Here is a 19,475-nt window from a genome sequence, read left to right as displayed (position 1 = left end):
GACCCACTAGAACATAAGCCTCATGAGGACCTGGTTTCTTTCCCCAGTGCTGGGAACAGTGACATTCATATGGTAAATAATTAACTTTGCTGAAAAGTTTTTGTTGAATACCTCTACCTTAAATATCATCTTATAAATATGTAAAGTTGCACATCTCCAAATTTCTTCTTCACTTTTTATTCTGTAGCTCAGTGTAGAGAGCCACGATCTGCCCTGCTGCAAGTTAGAAATGTTATTTATTAATAACTTGAAACATTGGCTGCCCTTCATTATTTAAGTGATGTGGCTTCTATCCTCTGCCTACCTCTTTCTCATATTAACTCGTCTCTGCAACTCCACTGCCACCTCTTCAATTCAGGTTCCTACTGGATCCATACTGAGCAAAGGATAAAGTACATATTTCTCAACCTGACAGATAAGGCCTCCTTTCTACCTGACTATAGTCCACCTTTAAGTCACATCCCCTCTTCCTCACTGTACCCTTCTCTCCACACACCAATCTGGTTTAATCAAGTTAGCAGGTTTTTTGATCTTCTAAAGCTTTTCATAATATCCATTCTACCTGAAATATTCCTTGTGCTTTACAATGAATAACTCCATAGCCATTTTATACGGACCAATCTCAAATATTACCTCTATACTGTCATCAAAATGACAACAGCTAACAACTACTGAGTACTTACTATGCTCCAAGCAATGTATTTGCATTATATAATTTAATCCTTAAACAAGCCTATTAGAAAGGTACAAATAATGTCCTCAACCTATACATGATAAAATGAGGCTAAAAGAAGTTAGAAAACTTGTCCTGGGTCACAAAATTTAATCAACAGGTGAGCTAGGATTTGATCTTTGATTTATCCAATTCCAAAACTTAGACAACAAAACTCTACATGAACCGCTGAACTGACCTTCAAATGAATATTCCGAATGTCTTTACTGACTTAGGTAATCCTGAAGCCATTAATTTTATGGCTGTGAGATAAGAACTACAAACCACAAACTCTGAGAAGGAGCCACTTTGCAACTAACCATGTAATGTATCAAGGACTCTCTGTCAGATATTATTTTAGTTTGCAGAAAAACACATACCTTTTGTGGGTATATCTGTGTGATAAGAAAAAGTAACTGTAATGCCATTATTGTTCATTTATAGTAAATGCAGGATTACAGGCAAGGTAAAAAGACCAGAACCCTTGTATTTGCATGCCACAAAACCCACACGAAGGTCACCTGATACAGTCAAATGTCCTCTGGAGTGTTATATAACTGCAATCTTTCTACCCAATAACTATAACTCCTCTAACCTTTGCGTTTCTTGCTAGAGCTTCATTTCACTGACCTTTTTATTATCAGTTGCTTTGCTGGGTTTGCACATAGCATCCCACCCAAAGGTGACTTCGATGGAGTCTCTGAAGGCTGCCCCAATGTCTCCATAGAAATGGCCCCAGGGTTGTCTCCAAAATGGCCCTGTCTGAGTTGCCATGGTAAACAACCAGGCAGATTGCTATATTCAGTTCTCTGCCAGGGTCGCCATGGTGACTGCAAAGGACGGTTCCTTAGAAGGACCTCACAAGGGCACGTTGCCATGGTGACCCTATCCTGCATATTTCTAAGCAACTTCCTTTCAGTCTTTCTGTGACCAATCAAGGCCGGTTCATTTTTAGAGTAACTCTGGTAGGTTCCTCCCGAAGATACCATCATAAGACATAGGGATTTTAAAAGTGAGAAGGCCTATAAACAAATTAATTATTTGAAAATATAAACAGTTCCATTCACAAATCATTAAATCAGTCTGCATAAATTTTAGGAAAAATTTGTTTTGATGATAAACAAAAAAATACCTGCAATGTCTCTGTTAAATGTGTCTGTTCTGAAACTTAATCAACTGAAAGTATCTTACAGAATATAATGCAGATAATTAAAGTTTCAAATTTTTCCAGTCTTACAATGTAGCAGCTACATGGGTATTAAACACTTTATAGTAGACATGACATACACACCCAAGTGAAATCATAAATATATACTGATGATTAAGTTATAATAAAATATCAAAATTATTCTTATGCAGCAAAAGACAAAATATTTGCAAGCCCAGTGGAAAAATAAATGTGTGTGTGTGTTTTTTTAACTGAGTTGGGAAATCCCAGCCATATTTGGACCCAAGCTATTTTCTTCCTTGTGCTTTTGTGGTTGGAACAATCCCAACTAATCTTCCTTTCATTTTAAAACATGAATATAGGCCATTCTTACATATGCTTGGTTTTTCAGCCATGCTATTATTCTCCTGAAACTTTAAAATATTCTACTGTTCCTAGTATTTCATCAAGAGCAAAATTTTGTCTAACCACTAACTTCAATATCCTTAGTTACTTAACACCTAAAAACAAATTCTAAAATTCAGAAGATGCAATTACAATTTCTATACACATGTACAGCCTTTCAGTCAATTCTAGTTGACTCTTAACTCTCTCTCTATATATATAGTTAAGAAATATACGTATATATGTACATATATGTATTATATATATACACATATGTATATATATGTTTCTTAACTATATATATTGAGAGCGTTAGGAGTCTATTGTTTCTTATTAAATGGAAAAGGTTAATCTGGGGTTCTCTCTAAATCATAAAGATGATTTTTCCTTTGAGCACTATTTCCTCTAGTTCTACATTTTCTGTTATTCTCTCTCACAGATTCCTTTCTCCTACTCTGTCCACAGCAGCCCACCACTCCCCACTCACATTCCACTGGAGAGAATAGAATTTCAGTTAATATACATAGTCAAGAAACGTGAGAATAATTCATAGTATAATAATTCTAAGTTGCATACAGACATGCAAGTTAGACTTCGTAGACACAAGGACTCTTAGTATTTGTACTCATCTTTTACTGGTTTTCACAATATTAATTAAATAATGAAATAATTGCACAGTCTGATTTTGTAGAGACTTCATGCTTCAAGCCTTCAATATGCTTGCACAAATCAGAGTAGTCACTATGGTTTCCACTCATTCCTTCACTACATATTTACTGAGTGACTACGATGTGCCAGGCAGCGCACAAGGGTCTGGGAACACTCTAGTGAACACATGAAGAAAAAAAAAAATCGGCCCTTAAGGTGTTTCAGTTATGGAGAGGGAGAGAGAAAAACATATAAAGAAAACTAATTAGGAAGTCATATGTTAGGAAGTGATTAAAGTTAGGGAGACTATTAAAGCAGGGAGGGGGGATGCAGAGTCCTTGGCCAGGTCAGGGCTGAGGAGGCTGCAACAGTATAGATTTACAGGGATGTTTCAAGGACTCCCCAACTCACCTGATGTAAGTGCACTCAACATTGTATTCAATAACAACCTAAATCCTTAAATGTAAAGGAAAATTTAAAAAATATTTCATAATGCACACAGTAGAAGTTCATTAGATTAAAAGTCCACTTTTCCCACTTCTATACCTGCTTTTTGACAGGCAGCACTGTCTGAGGCAGACAAGAGACGTCATCACCTCCGATCCTATTCTGCATTTCAAGACCTATATATAAACTTAGGCAAATTACTCTACCTTTCAAGTGTCTTCTCACTTTTAAAATGAGAATAATTATTCCAACCTGACAGTATTACTCTGAAAATGCAAAGATACTAAAATATAAATATAAAACTACCATGGGTAAAATAATCTATATCTAGAATTTGCTTTAGAATACTTCAGTAAAAATTTAAACATGAGGAGAGACAATAAAAAAAGTTGAGCAAAATGTTGAGAATTAATGAAGCCCAGTTATGAATATATGAGAGCTCATATTATTAGATCTCATTTTGTTTGAAAATTTCCGTAATAAAATATCTGAAGGTAAAGATTAAACTTGCAAACACAAAGATATTCACTTTCACAAAGAGTTTAACAATACTCAGAAAAAAAGTATAGAGGAACATTAACGTATTTTATATAAAAATCTCAAAAAACTAGAAAAAAGAAGATTTATTACTGAGTACTTACTAGCCTGGAATAATCCTAGTATTGCCTTTCATACTTTCTTCCAATACATTATCTCCTTTTTAAAAAATTATACTTTCCTAATAGTATGAGATGAGACATAAGTCAGAAAGGCAGAAAACCATCATTGTTAAGCTTGTAGACTCACATGGTATCCAATGTATAACAGATTTTAGGAAGAAATTTTACTATAATTTGCTGAATGCTTAGAAATAATCATGTAAGAAAGAATTATGTAAGGACATTGCTAATAAAAATTTTTGACAATGAATTCTATACGATTGTATCAAGAAACTTAAAAACTTACCAGATCAGTGTCTGTCTTTTTATAAGTCAAAGCTTCAACTTTGGAATCCAGTTCTGCTTGTATTTGGTCTCTTCTTTTCATAACACCCTTTACATTAAAACACACAGATAAAATAGGATGTACTTAGTTTTAATAATCTTTCCTATAGCAAAAATATATATTTCAGAAAACAAATAGCATCTCTTCCTCAAGCCATCAGTCATTTGGGGATATAATAATTTTAAAAGTTTTTTTTTTTTTTCTAATCTCTAAAAACTAAATTGAAAGCAAGTATTTAAGAGGGTTTTTTCCTAAAAATGTTTCAATTAGTTTTCCTAATGCACATTTTACCCATTTAAGCATTGTATATATGCACTACATTGATGGAATACTCTAGGCATGTACAATTCTTCAAAAATAGTAAAGAGCAAAACAAACAAAAAATAGTAGAAGCACTGGAAATATATACTACAGTATAAACTAGTTGCAGGTGGGATGTCACATGAACCATAATCTGGAAATATCTACACTCTGTGGCAACCTTCTTACCTGACTCCAAAGGGATGGATAATCAAACAGGAAATTATGCTGGGAAATCAGAAAACTGAATTATGCATTCATATCCTAAGCATTTTATTTTTGCTCAAAATATAAAATATTCATTAGTTAGCCAAGCTTTTGATGAGAAATCATAGCCTCCTCTTTGACTGATAGGAGTTGTATCTTTTTTCTTGATTTCATGTTTCAGAGTTTTTAAACTTAAAGCATCCATGTGAAGAAACTGAAGTGCAGAATTCATCTACATCTTTCATTTTTGTTGAATTTTTACAATGTCTTTAAGTGATTCACATTTCTTCCGAGACATGTAACTTAGACTTGAGCCCAGGAGTTCGAGGCTGTAGTGAGCTATAATCATGCCTCTGCACTCCAGCCTGTGCAACACAGCCTGTTAAATAGACGTTAAACAGGTTAAACAGCCTGTTAAACAGACGTCTCTTTAAAAAAAAGAAATTAAAGGAAACTAACATTTTTCCTAGTTGCAAAGAAATCCATAGAAAACTCAACTAATATCATAAATTCCTTTATATTTACCTCAATGTTTAATTGCCATTAATGTCAAGAAAGCCCTCCTTTCTTTGACCCAAATGACTCACTCTCTAACTCAGTCCTATTTATTTAAGATCTGTTTCAAAAAAGATGAAGTACTGGTTTTCATATGCACAAATACATTTTAAGTAAAAGGTTGCTTCAGAGGACAACTGGTGAAAATTACATGAAATTAATCATTTTTATGGGAGGATTATTTTTCATTATTTTAGCTCAAATTGAAGAGAATGTTCCAATATCAAACAGGACAAGAAATGCAATGTAAGTACTATTTATCATACCCTGGGAGTCTAAAAATTAATTCAATCAAATGAGGACCTATAAAATAATTCTATTATAATTTTTCCATATCCTTAACAATGTAATACTTCAATTACATAATTTCCATCTTGATATAATATAAAAGAAAACACTAATTAATGGAGCAGAACATACAAATCAGATCTTCTTGAAGATTTACATAAGGGGGTGACCAATAATGAAGTGAAACCAAAGGATGTAGCCAAGGAAATGGATAGAGAGAGGCAAGAGAATCATCAACAGTGAAACATCGAAGGCCTTTGGGAAGCAAGAAGCTTTGTTTACAGGAGGATCCAATAAAGTTAAGCACAGCCGAAGCCTGAAATGTCCGTGCCATATTTAATGACTCTGTCAAAAGAAACCTAAACATGATCAACAAGAGAGAGGCAGATCTCATGCTGAACGACGAAGTGAGCTTTTCAGACCAAAACAAAGAAAAGTTTTTTAAAAAGAAAAAAATTGAAAGAAATTCCTAGAAATCAAGGGTACATGTCCAAAGAGACCATGGTTCCAATTATAAAGAATAGAAAAAAAGAGCTATATCTGAATGCAAGCTGACTCCTTCCCTCATCACCATCCTAAAACACCAGAGACCTGAGGGTGCCAATTTGCTTGTGCAAAGTATTGTAGGCACAGAAAAATACTAGATGAAAAACATTAGCTTTGCAGATAGCATTGCTAAATTCCAAATATCTGGAAACCTTAACTTGAACTGAGGAAGTAAAATGCAAAACTTTGATACAAGAGGAATAAAAGCCTTTTCAAGTAGTGAAAGAAAAACATTTTAACTTGAAAGATTTCTTTTAAAAGCAACCAGAAGGCAGAACATCGAGATCCGACTCAAGTACTTTCTACATAATGGTACTAAATATATTGCTAAATCAAATGTACCTAGAAGCAGGAGAGCAGTTCTTTCATGAAAAGAAATCCCCAAAGCACTAAAAAATTTTAAAGTAAAATTTCAAAAGGTTTGGAAAAACTAATCATATTCCCTACGTAAATTTTGATTGAGGATGCTTCCTGTCTATGTATAATCTGATAAATTGTTGGTGTTGCTATTGAGTATTGAGTATTCCTGCTTTTTAACAAAGGATTCTTTCTTTCATCTATTCAGGCACACAGTGAACAAATTATTTATTGAACATATACATGCAAAACAACCTGCTAGAACAAAAAGATAGTAGTTTTAAAGAAAAGAAATATAGTCGCCTTTACAGAGCTTATAATCAGGTTAAGGGATGGAGGTAAAATTCGAATTAGGTGTTCTTACCATTAACATTTCACTATAAAGCACGTACTCATGTACAACAGGAAGCAGGGCCTCTGAGAGTCCAGACATCCGCTTTTCAGTGGCCTTACAGCATCTGTCAATGCAGCCGGCAACATCCTTTAGAGTATCAACCAGATCCTCTTCTGACGCTGACCACAGAATATGAATTGGGCCATATTCTTTCATTTCATCAAAATATTCTTTAAAAAAAAGACTTAATAAGCTCTTCAATATATAAAAGTTTTCAAAGTACTTGTATCTTAGATAGTAAGAAAGGGCCTTATTTCTCTTACAGTGCACATATTCTTACATAAGAACATAAGAAAATGGATATCATCTTTCATTAAATCAACCGGCCATCAGTTTGCCCAGGTCAGTATTTGAATGACTACTGTCCAAGTGTAATCAATAACAACATTCCTTTTCATTGTCAAAAATGTCTTGGCTTGACAAATAAATTATATGACCATCAAATCTATTATAGACTTCTGCCTACCACACAACTGTATTTGAGTGCCTCATAGGCAACATGCCCTGAAAAAAAGCTTATCATCTTCTTTCTCCCGTTCTTCTGACTATATATTCTACTTAGTGGTAACTACTATCCATAAATCTAAGCAAAAAATTGGGAGGTTATCCTAGAAACATACTTACACAGAGCCAGTCAATCACCAATTCCAAAATTTCTAGATCTTAAACTATCCATCTACCTACCTATGTACTTATCTTCACTTCCACCACCATCAGCACCTCTAATCTGTACCACTTCAAGGGTCTCCTAACTATTCTCCCTCTATTTTTGTCACAGTAAAGAAACACTGACTCTTTGTAGTTAAATTAGAATTAGTTAAATTAAACCTTTATCATTAGTCCTCACTGTCTGCTTCTCCAGGTCCAATGTGAAATTCTCTGCCAAAGATTTTAACTCAAGTCAAATTGCTTGTTCATTCATGAATATCCCATGATTTCTCTTTAAAAAAGCATTTGCACATGTCCCTCTGCCTTGTCCTCCATTTCTATCACCTGACAAACTACTTCTAATCCTTTAAATTTCAGTTCAAATAAATCTCTGATTCTGTTCCAAAGGATTCATAGATGCTTTGGCCCTCAATGAGCCCATCATACCTATCATAATTTTACACTTACACTAAAGCATTATCCCACTGTATTATCGATGTCTTATAACTCAAATGCTCTTGGCCACATACTCCTTAAAACAGGGACTGAGTCTTCTTATTTTGCTATCTCAAACCCTTATGTGTAATGAGTTCAATAAATATTTTCGTATCAATGAAAGAATGCATATATGAGTAACCAAAGACCATTCAGTTTTTGATATGCTATATATTCAAAAATTTGGATTTCATTTTAAAATGTGAATATCTTTACAACTTAACATTTTTACTTTCACACTTAATTTTCAGTAATGTATAGCTTTTTGTGTAGAAAATGTATACGCAGTAAGCATTTTTTGTTCACTATCCATATAAATACAATTAATTTGTCTATATTCAACTATCTTACAACTCATTAGGATTTGCTGATATCTGTCATATTTCTCTAAACTATTAAACTATTAAAACTTTAAAAGTTTGTATTAAAAAAAAGTTTAAAAATATGAAATTTAAAAACAATGGAGATACTAGTTGTTACCTAATGAACATTTAATCACCTCTACAGTCCTTCCAAACTCCACCTTCCTGATCCTAGGCCTATCTTTATGGTAAATAATGACCATACTGAACTAATTTCTAGAAAAGAAAATTTTCCACTTTCTTTTCTCAATTGAGTCAATTGAGAAATCTCAAATTTCTCAATGTATGTCAATGTCTGTCATTAAACCTGAACAATATTTATGTTTATATGCAAAGCTGCCCTAAAATTCTAAACTGCGCTTACATACCATTCAAATCACATCTGCATGCAAGCATTTACTTAGCTGCACTGTAATTTGTCTGTTAATATACATATTTCCCAACTAGACTGTGAGCTTAACAGGTACTATCTTAATTACTCTTTGATATTCATTGTTAGCTTATAAAGCTCTTAACTACCAATAGTTTCCAGAGATCTCTTTGAATTGCCATACCACCTAACTATGCAGCCAGAATCTACTTAATAGAACTGGAATCACAGAACCTAGTTAAAATAATTCACCTCTTCAGGTTAAAAAAAAAAAAAAAAGACAAATAATAAATGTAAGGGCAAACCAAGGAGGTTTAAAACAAATTATTATACTATATTCAGTCACTACAGTAATCTCATCAGGTGTCAACGCATGAATAAAAAAGGTAGAAAAGGGGCAAAGCACATTCAGTTATAATTTTTTTCTGTATCTCTTTTTAAAACCAATCAATTCTTAATAAAGCACATTTTCCTACACCATTCCAAATCTTATGTTCATTCGTGTTTTTTTTCAATCACTGAACAAATTTTAATTGAGTGCTTATTATGATTAAACACCATCCGAATACTAGAAATAAAATATTTCCCAGCTTATCCTGATGGGCAGTACAGTTAAGTAGAAGTCAATTAACAAATAAGCCATTAACTTAGAGACTTTTGTTTGTCTTTATGTAGTTCCTGATCTCTAATAACAAATTATATTAGGAAATTATTTGCTGACTCAGTTATCTATTTTTTAATGTAAGTAAATGCAATTAGAAAATTAGTGAAAAAATCACATGATTAGAATTAGAAAAAATTTATCATAAATTCTGACTTATAAACTAAAAAAAAAAAAAAAGAAAATAGGAAAAGAGGCAGATTTTCCAATACATAAATCTCTCTGCCATACTTTGACAGTATAATACAGAATACCTGTTCCCTCCAGAAAAAAATAATTACCAGAAAATGTGAAAACCTATTTCCTGAAACATCACTTCTTTGATTCTGAGCTCTGTGCCATGTTGAATACAAACTTCATAAAACTACATCCACAGTCGTAAACTCAGGGCTTACTTTACCACTATTATCTATGAATGGGAAGTAGAGCAGCTAATGATTGATAAAAGTGAAAATGGAGACTGGCCATAACTACCTTTGAAATCATTTAGGAATCACAAATGTCCATAACATGGCTGGGAATAAGCCACACTTTGAAGCTGACATTCTAACTGCATGTTGCTATACTACACGAACAAATGTGAAGATTCATTAGAAACTGAACAACTGTGAAAACACATTTCAGTAATTCTACTTACCCCTTTCTTCCTTATAAATTCTCTGAGATATTTTATCTATCAAATTTATTTTCTGGCTAAATAGTTCAATAAAGTTATTCATTTCCATGAACTCCTCTGGGCGGTTTTTAACTCCTCTCATTGAGGATGCAACAGCTCTGACTGTTTGCCCCATCCTGCTTAGCAATCCGGGACCTTGCTTCTTGTGAGAAGAGAGTTCCTAGAAACAAAAAACAAAATATTTCTAGTGAAACATGTCTCAATATTCCGAGACTCAATACAAAAAGAAACCTAATTAGGAGAATAAAATTAAGATAAAATGGTTTCATAGGCATTTAGTGTTAGCTTGAAGCAGATGAGCTTTATTAAGGTACAGTGTCCCCTCTAAGTGGCAGCCTCCTTGATAATATTCCCTTTCACAGTACTCATGTAAAACAGGTATACAGTCGTTCCTCAGACCATAAATCTTTAAAAGAACAGGGTTTAACAGACAGAATAGTGCTCAGTGAGATACTAGAGAAGACAAGGATAATATGACATACCATCTATATTTTATAACAGGAATTTAATGGAAAATGATTGAGATAAGATTTCTCAGGGCCTAAGTTATACTCTGAAAAATAAAATTGGAAAACTTCATTAATTCTTTAGATGTAATAGTAGCTAACATTTATTTAGAGCTTAATACATTCTGGGCACTATACTGACATTTTAATATACGTAATTTACCATAAACCTATGAGGTAGGTTTTATTATTTTCCTCATTTTACAGAAGAAAATAGAGGCACAGGAAAGTTAAGTAACTTGCTCAAGATCCTACAGCAATTAAGTGATAGAGCAAGAACTGGAATCCTGGAAGTCTGATTCCAGAGACTTCATTATTAAGCACCAACTTGCTCTGCCCACTTAAAGTCATTAGGGTAGTTTGTCAATAGATACTACCTGACTATAGCACTTCAACCAAATGAAGCGGGTAAACCGTGACACCGCCTTCACTGGCTGGTTGTCTGCAGAGAAAATTTTTAATAAGAAACGTAACTAGTTATTTCATACTTAACCTAGGAGGAACAACTATAGACTTGAAAAACAGATAGAAGAAATCCTATAAAAGAATGTATTACACACAAACATATCCCTTGAGAAGTATGGCATAAGATAAAAGAACAAATAAAAACAAAAGAAAGGACAAGGGATTCTAATAATGGTTATGGCCCTTGTTGAAACACAAGCTTGGGATCAAACAAAATACTGCTGACTACCTAATCTACAGATAAAAATATCATATATTATTTACCCAAATATTAAATAACACATTGTCTATCTTCTTCCAGGTTTTCGTTCCTGAATATCTTACGGAAAATAATACATACAAAGTAAACTTGTTTATTTCCAATTCAGTGTGATTTTTTTTTGTGCCAATAATAACAGATGCCATCCTTGACCAGGCAACACATCCATCCAAGAGTACTACAGCCTCATTTGATAGAGTAAACATTATCAGAGACAGCTCACGTCACAACTGGCAAGCTGTTACTGAAACTGTTGACTGTAGAGAATATTTCTAACAGCTTCTAAGTTCTGAAGTCAGGCCACATATTCATTTCACATAAGTCACAAAGGGCTTCCATAGAGCAGGACTATCTGTCAAGATTGAAATGAACCACTTTTTAGCTTCCACCACTGGCAATAACTGAGAGATATAAAACTCAACATTTGTCAGTAACTGTTTAATGTTGACTCTTTGTCCTATCTGGTATCTTTCTTGCAGAGTTATAGCTTTATAGAATAAAAGAAAAAACAAGTAGAATGGATAAGGTTTCTGTATTAGAAATTAGGCACTCCCCCACTTAGATAATTAAAGGAAAAGTAAGGAGATTATATTATCTGTCCATCCATCCATCCATCCATCCATCCATCCATCCATCCATCTATCTCCATTCATCCATCTACCCATTTAATAAGGACTTTTATCCTAGCTTAAAAAGCCCTGATCCATTATTACTCAAAATAAAGTAGACCCTTGAACAACACAGGTGTGACCTGAGCAGGTCCACACATGTGGACTTTTTTCAATAAATATATTGGAAAATTTTTTGGAGATTTGCGACAATTAAAAACAACTCACAAACCACATAGTCTAGAAATGTAGAAAAACCGGAGAGAAAGGTATGTCATGAATGCACAAAATATATGTAGATACTAATCTATCATTTACTACCCTAAAATGTATATAAATCAATTATAAAAAGTTAACATTTATCAAAACGTGTGCACATATTTTGGCTCACATGCCACCATTTGCAGTTGAGAGAAACGTAAACAAACATAAAGATGCAGTATTAAATCAAAACCGATTAAAATTAACTACAGCACACACTGTACTACTGTACTATTTTTGTAGCCCTCCTGTTGCTATTTGTGGCTAGCTGAAGTGTTGCGAATATCCGCTTAAAACGCCATGTGACGCTGATCATCTCCGTGTGAGTAGTTCATCTCTCCAGTAAATCAGGTATAGCAGTAAAAAGTGATCTCTTGTGGATCCCATGTATTTTTTATTGTGTTTAGTGCAATACTATAAACCTGAAATAATACCATGGGACCCATATGAAGTGCCACTAGTGATGCTGGAAATGTTCCCAAGAAGCAGAGAAAAGTCATGGCATTACAAAAAAAGTTGAATTGCTTGCTAAGTACCATAGATTGAGGTCTGCCACTGTCATTGCCCTCCATTTCAGACTGACAATTCATCTGGTAGACAGACAACATAAACTTATGGTATCAATAGATACAGTAGGATACTGTTAGTGTATTTTCTCTTCCTTAGGATTTTCTTAAATAACCTTTTCTTTTCTCTAGGTTACTTTACTGCAAAAAATACAGTGTATAATACACAAAAGATATAAATATGTGTTAACCAACTGTTTATGGTATAGTTAAGGCTTCCAATCAACAGGAGGCTGCTAGTAAAGTTTCTGGGGAATTAAAAGTTACACATGGATTTTCAACTTCATAAGGGGTTGGCTTCCCTAACTGCCATGTTGTTCAAGGGTCAACTATAGTGTCAATAAAAGAAATATATTTATAGCTGTTCAGTATTTGCTATTTATGCAAGAAGCACCCTGACATTAAAACATTAAAGAAAGAGAGAGAGAGAGAGAGAGAGTGTGTGTGTGTGTGTGTGTGTGTGTGTGTGTATATATATATGAAGATACAAGATTTCTGTAATATTTATATGTAGATTTGACACAGGGTTATACCTGAAGGATAACTCTCCAGTGTTTCTGAAAAATTCCATCTCAATTCAAGTACACCACTGTGTGATTTGTAAAGGTAAACAAGAGGAAGAATACAATCTACTATAGATCTAGACACCCAAAGATTATATGAGTATAAATAAAAATCATTTACCCAAGCTTGTGCAGTGAGAAAAATTTTGAAGTCTTCATTAAATGTTAAAGTTGGATGATCAGCAATTCGGTTCAAAAATTTATGTAAAGCCTTCCTGCGTGTCTCAATGAAGTCATCATTAAAGCGTTCCACCATTCCTTTTACTATAAACTTTTCTGGCAATGGCTAAGGCAAAAAAAATAAAAAAGGTATTCGAGTATTATTTGCCATAGGTTTATAAGGAATTCTATGCTTTCCCTTTTTGGAAGACTAGTTGAATATCTGATCATTTCTTATAAAAATAATTTTTTAAAAATTCACAGTGTTAGAACCAAAAATGAGAAATCATAACGCACTATGAAGAGTTTTTTTTAAAAGTGTACATAGATTGAAACATTTAGAAATACATGTTATTCCTAAGATAAATGAATTACAGTGAATTTAAGGTCTGAAATTAGGTTTTAGGCATTCAAAAAGACTCACTAGAAAACTGGTAGCTATTCTATGAAAAAAAATTTTTGCAAACTTACTGGAATAATCAGAGTGGGGTGTGCTTCTTCCAGTTTTCCCTTCAACCAAAGGAAATCTTGATACCGTCTCCTAACTTCAAATTCACTGGAGTCAAATTCCCCACGAGACGTCTGAAGAAAGTAGGAGAAAATAACAGCACATCCAGTATAAGATAGAAGATATTTGCCTAATGTTATTTTAGACACTGTGAAATAAATGGGTCTCTAAGAAAAATTAACAAATCCTAATTATTCAGTGTTTGTCAGCCTGTAATTTTTTTTTTTTTTTTGTCATCTATTCATGTAGCAGATGAAACAAAGCAAACTTTCTGGTATTTCCAGAAAGAAAGCAAATATCATACTTAAATTTAAAATCCAAACTGAAAAATCTGTCTTACAACAACCATCTGCCTTCCACAAGATTTTAACTACTATTATCTTTGGCATGACTTTCTCGCTAACAAGCAAGTGTGTTCTGAATTTAGGTTTCAAATATATTTCTTTTCTCAAGATGATTAGAATTCAGAATTTGAGGAAAGTCCTATTTTTGCAATTTGGAAAATAACCTGAATGTAACTGAGAAAAATGTTTTCTTGGAATTTGCTCAAATGAATTGCTGTGCTAGGATTTGCTTTTGGTATATGAAAATTCTAACATTTTAGAGTGATTTTACCACTGTTTTAAAAGAAGTAATTAATAGACATTTGATGTGAAAAGAAAATCTTCCTGTCATTTCTCAAAGAATTTTATTTTGGGTGATATGCCTAAACTCCTAAAAATTAAGCAAATACATTAAAATATCTGTTCTCAACAAACCAAAAATCCATGCCAACACATATGACAAGAAGAACATGGGTACAATATCAACCTCATTTCTATTGCCTGAGTCCCAAGTCAAAGAAAAAATATGGGTTATCTAATGCATACTCACCTCTCATAAGAAAACAGTCACTCACACCAACACCTTATTTAACTGAATTTTTGCATATTAAAAATTACATGCAGTAATATTTAGGTTGAGATTTTCCTGCAGAAGTAAACATGGAATGACACACTGCATATATATTTCACACTCACCAGAAATATCAATCACCCACACAGATGTACACAATTGTAAAATTGAACAGTCCAAGTCATAAGATGCAATCTTTATTGTCATAAAATAAGGTCCATGAAAGCTATACTTTCCAAAGTTTATTCTCTTAAAACGAATGTTCAGAATATCATACAATGTATCTTTGTACAACATTCCCTTTATAATAGGAAAAAGTGGGAGCAAATGAAATGCAGAAATCTGAGAAACTAAATGTTCACAAAACACTATAAAATCTTAACTATTATGCAACATGGTACATGAAATGGAAATGGTAAAAACACGAAAACTAAATCAAGTACCAGCAGTTTAATAATAGAGGCTGGTTGGTGTGTGTATGTCCATAAGCAAATAGACACATGCATACACACATACATATGCAGCCAAAACATGGTTTAGAGTAACTCATTAAAAAATATGACTGAGCACCTCCTTGTACCAGGTACATATGTACAGGTCCACTACCAATTTCTAAGACTATACATTGTCATAACGAACAATGAAGCACTCAAAAAACAAAACAAAACAAAACAAAAAAACCAGCAGTTAAAATAAGATTGAGCTGTATATGTCTTCAAGAATATCCAACATTTTAAGTAAACAATTCCAGCAAGAAGATATAAAATCAAGTCAAATAATTGGTTCAGTCTATCCTCATCACTCTATCATTGACTCAAAGGAATTCTCTAATGTAGTGCAATAGAAGAATAAAACAGATGATAAGTGTAAGTAACGAAAAGAATGTTATTTCTTCCTATTGCAAGATTTCATTCTTCTCTTGAAGGGTTATAAGAGATACAGATGTCGGAATATGATGAGGAAAACAGTCATTATCAGCAGAGTTTGGAACAAGACTAATTTCCCTACAGCAAGCATTAGAATCATTGTCCCCTCTAAAGTGGACAAATTTGGTCATTATAAGATGCCTCAGTGGCTCACGCCTGGAATCCCAGCATTTTGGGAGGCCGAGGCGGGCAGATCACGAGGTCAGGAGTTCGAGACCAGCCTGACCAACGTGGTGAAAACCTGTCTCTACTAAAAGTACAAAAATTAGCCAGGTATGGTGGTGTGTACCTGTAATCCCATCTACTTAGGAGGCTGAGACAGGAGAATTGCTTGAACCCAGGAGGCAGAGGTTGCAGTGAACCAAGATCATGCCACTGTACTCTACCCTGGGTGACAGAGCGAGACTCTGTCTTGAAAAAAGAAAAGAAAAAAAAAGATGCACAAAAGCTTCCAAACTGTAGAAATAACTGGGTTTGATGACATATATCCAACTTAGAAATATCATGTATTGTATACAGTACATTTGGAGTACAAATAATGCTTCTAACATAGAATACAGTTTGCTATGGAAGCAACATTGTAAATGCTGGCCAATTTTTCATGTTTGACCATAAAAGCTTGGGTACTTGAAGTTTAGTACTAATGAACTCCTGTGATCTCTACCCCCAAATACATTTATTCCAAAAATACCAACCTTCAGTCAAGTGTGAACAGTTACTCTAAACTCAGAATTTAGAAAACTTTTTCTGAGGGAAAATGAAACCTAATAGTCAGTTCAGCCAATCAAGAATATAGCTTAACTCCTAACTGTACAACGACAGGCATTTATAGGTTTGTTTTCACAAACAGGAAGTGGAAGGAAAGTATCTTGTTAAATCTCTTCATTCTTACTCTTATATGTACTAAGAGAACATACATCTCTAGATCTCCAAAAGAGAAAATACTTCTTTAGAACAGTCACTTAAAATATGCTAACCTAAACAATAAAGGATAATTTCCCATAAAAAGAACAGATGCCAGAAATGTGGTTTTCCTGATATAATCATTTACAGTGGGATCATTCTTAAGTATTCCTAAATAGGTGATTGTCAGTTTACATGTGTCAATATTCATTTACCCTTATAATCCTTAGTGTCCATGAATATAAATATTTATAAAACTAAGATTTTTCCCAGGAAGGCCATCTTTCAACCTCCAAATTAGATGGTGTATCCCATGCTCATAATATCCAATATTTTTCCTTCAAAATATTTATAACTATAAAGAAATAACTTAGTATATGATGTGGTTTGGCTGTGTCCCCAACCAAATCTCATCTTGAATTGTAATAATCCCCATGCGTCAAGGGTGGGGCCAGGTGAAGATAACTGAATCAAAGGGGCAGTTCCCCCATACTGTTCTCATGGTAGTGAATAAGTCTCATGATATCTGATGGTTTTATAAATGGGGGTTCCCCTGCACAAGCTCTCTCTTGCCTGCTGCCATGTAAGATGTGTCTTGCTTCCCCCTTGCTTTCTGCCATGATTGTGAGCCCCCAGTTCCAGCCATGTGGAACTGAGTCAATTAAATGTTCCTCCTTTACAAATTATCCAGTACTGGGTATGTCTTTATTAGCAACATGAGAACAAACTAACACAGAATAAAATTAATTATTTAATATCATCATACACAAACACCCCTTCCTCAGAGTGAAAACACCAGGAAGGCAGAAAGTTCCTTTTGTCAGACCTACCCTGATCACTGATGTATTCTTGATATATAAGCACAATACTTGGGAGAAAAAGGGTACTCAATACAATCTTTTGGAATAAATAAGTAAACGATAAGTGAATAAGAAAAGACTATCTGATAACATGATATACCTGTACTATTTATCTATTTATATCTGTAATATATATTTTTATATATATAGATATAGTCCATATATTATGATATAGTAAAAGTAATGAGAAGTAGAACAAAGGAAGTTAGTTTATAATAGTTAAACTGAAAGTTTACCATATCCATACCTAAATGCACAAAAATATAATAGAAAAAATGTATACTATGAAAGTAAACTGTTTGGATTTAAATCTCAGCTCAGCTAATTACTATGCTGTGTAACCTTTAACAAGCCACTAAGCTTCAGTGTCCTCATGCATGAAATGGAGGTAAATCATAGTATCTATGTTTGAGGATTACTGTGCGCCTAAATGAATTAACATGTAGCAACTGGTTAGAATATTACCTGGCACAAAGCAATCACACAGTAAATGTTTCCTAGTTTATACACTTTAATATTATTATTACTACTACTATTACTACTTCTATAAGACCAGTCCATTTAAAGTATGTCGTAAATAGGAAAACTCAGAGGAACAGTATGAATTAAATTAAACTCATAAGGTGACATTAGAAAGAGTGTCTTTCTGAGAGATGCGAATGATGGAAAAATAATTCAGTTTCACAAATTATTTGCTAGGATGGATAATGACAATAGATAATTATAACAGTAGTAATAGGAGAAATCTGGCTCTATTCTAGCAGTATGCCTATATGAACATTCAATTTTCATAAAGACCTTATGAGGTTAGTACTGTTGTCCTATTTACACACAAGAAAACTAATATAGAGAGGTTAAATTGTTCAAGTCACATAGCAAGGAAGGTGAGAAATCAAGATTCAACTCCATGTTGTCTTGCTCTACCACATCTTGATATAGCTAAGATAATTCCTTCACTCATTCATCAACAAAATAAATAGTTTACTTATCATGTCCTAAGATTTATGTTTGGAATTACGGATAACTTAAAATATAGTTACCTTCCTTGAGAAACTCACAAACTCACTGAGAATAAATACAAATAAGCATCTATTCCCATACAGGTAGATGGCAATTACAGGTAGATGGCAACTATTCCCATACAGGTAGATGGCAACTACTGAACACGTATCATGTGTTAGGCATTTTACTAAGTGGGGTTTCCATTGATTCCTTATTCTACTGCAACCCTACAGAAGTGAGTTCTATTATCTCATGTTTATCGATTTAAAAAGACAGCTTAGTTGGATTAAATATAAGCTTTTGATGTTTTGCCATATTGACTCTAACGTTTCACATTTCTTAAGAGTTCGATAGAATAGCATAAGAAAACAGACGAAGAATAACTATTTCAGCCACGGGACAGTAACAACTAGAGAAGCCTTCACAGGCATCTAACATTTTGAGTTGTATATTGAAAACTAAGTATGACTTCTTCTGTCTAAGAAGGGGATGGACATAGCAAACAGAAGGAAAACTATATGCAAAGTGATGAGAGCAAGAGATCCCCTAAATATTCAGAAAACAGAAGCAGCTCTACATGAGTGGAGAGCAAGGGTACTGAATGTGAGGTGTAAGAAATAAGTCTTCTCTGGCAAGTTGGCACCAGACTGAGAAGCCCCTTTATATGTCATACAAGAAAGTCTGCACTTCGTTCTGACTGAAATAAGGGGCAAGAAGGGATTTTAAGAATTCAAGTGAAGAAATTAGCAAACATAACTAATAGCAGTGTGGCAGTTTCATTGGAAGAAGTGAT

At 33.7% G+C, this 19,475-nt stretch overlaps 1 protein-coding gene across 3 annotated transcripts in view; it reads right to left on the bottom strand.

The window, feature by feature from the left end:
* Positions 1 to 19,475, bottom strand: part of SNX7 (sorting nexin 7) — a 117,066-nt gene that overhangs the window by 70,115 nt on the left and 27,476 nt on the right. For 2 of the 3 annotated variants that reach the window (XM_011970311.1, XM_011970314.1), the window contains exons 3-7: positions 14,061 to 14,171; positions 13,552 to 13,716; positions 10,164 to 10,362; positions 6,961 to 7,160; positions 4,305 to 4,391 (exon numbers count right to left, since the gene is read on the bottom strand). In XM_011970311.1, coding sequence (XP_011825701.1) covers positions 4,305 to 4,391; positions 6,961 to 7,160; positions 10,164 to 10,362; positions 13,552 to 13,716; positions 14,061 to 14,171 — 762 coding nt within the window. The remainder of the gene's footprint in view (positions 1 to 4,304; positions 4,392 to 6,960; positions 7,161 to 10,163; positions 10,363 to 13,551; positions 13,717 to 14,060; positions 14,172 to 19,475) is intronic. The other variant, XM_011970312.1, reaches the window with a different exon arrangement.

The sequence above is a fragment of the Mandrillus leucophaeus genome, unplaced genomic scaffold (genome assembly GCF_000951045.1).
Source record: "Mandrillus leucophaeus isolate KB7577 unplaced genomic scaffold, Mleu.le_1.0 Scaffold940, whole genome shotgun sequence".
In the NCBI taxonomy this organism is placed as follows: Eukaryota; Metazoa; Chordata; class Mammalia; order Primates; family Cercopithecidae; genus Mandrillus; species Mandrillus leucophaeus.
The sequence above is the reverse complement of the archived record's forward strand: the minus strand, read 5'-3'. Positions and strand labels throughout refer to the sequence as shown.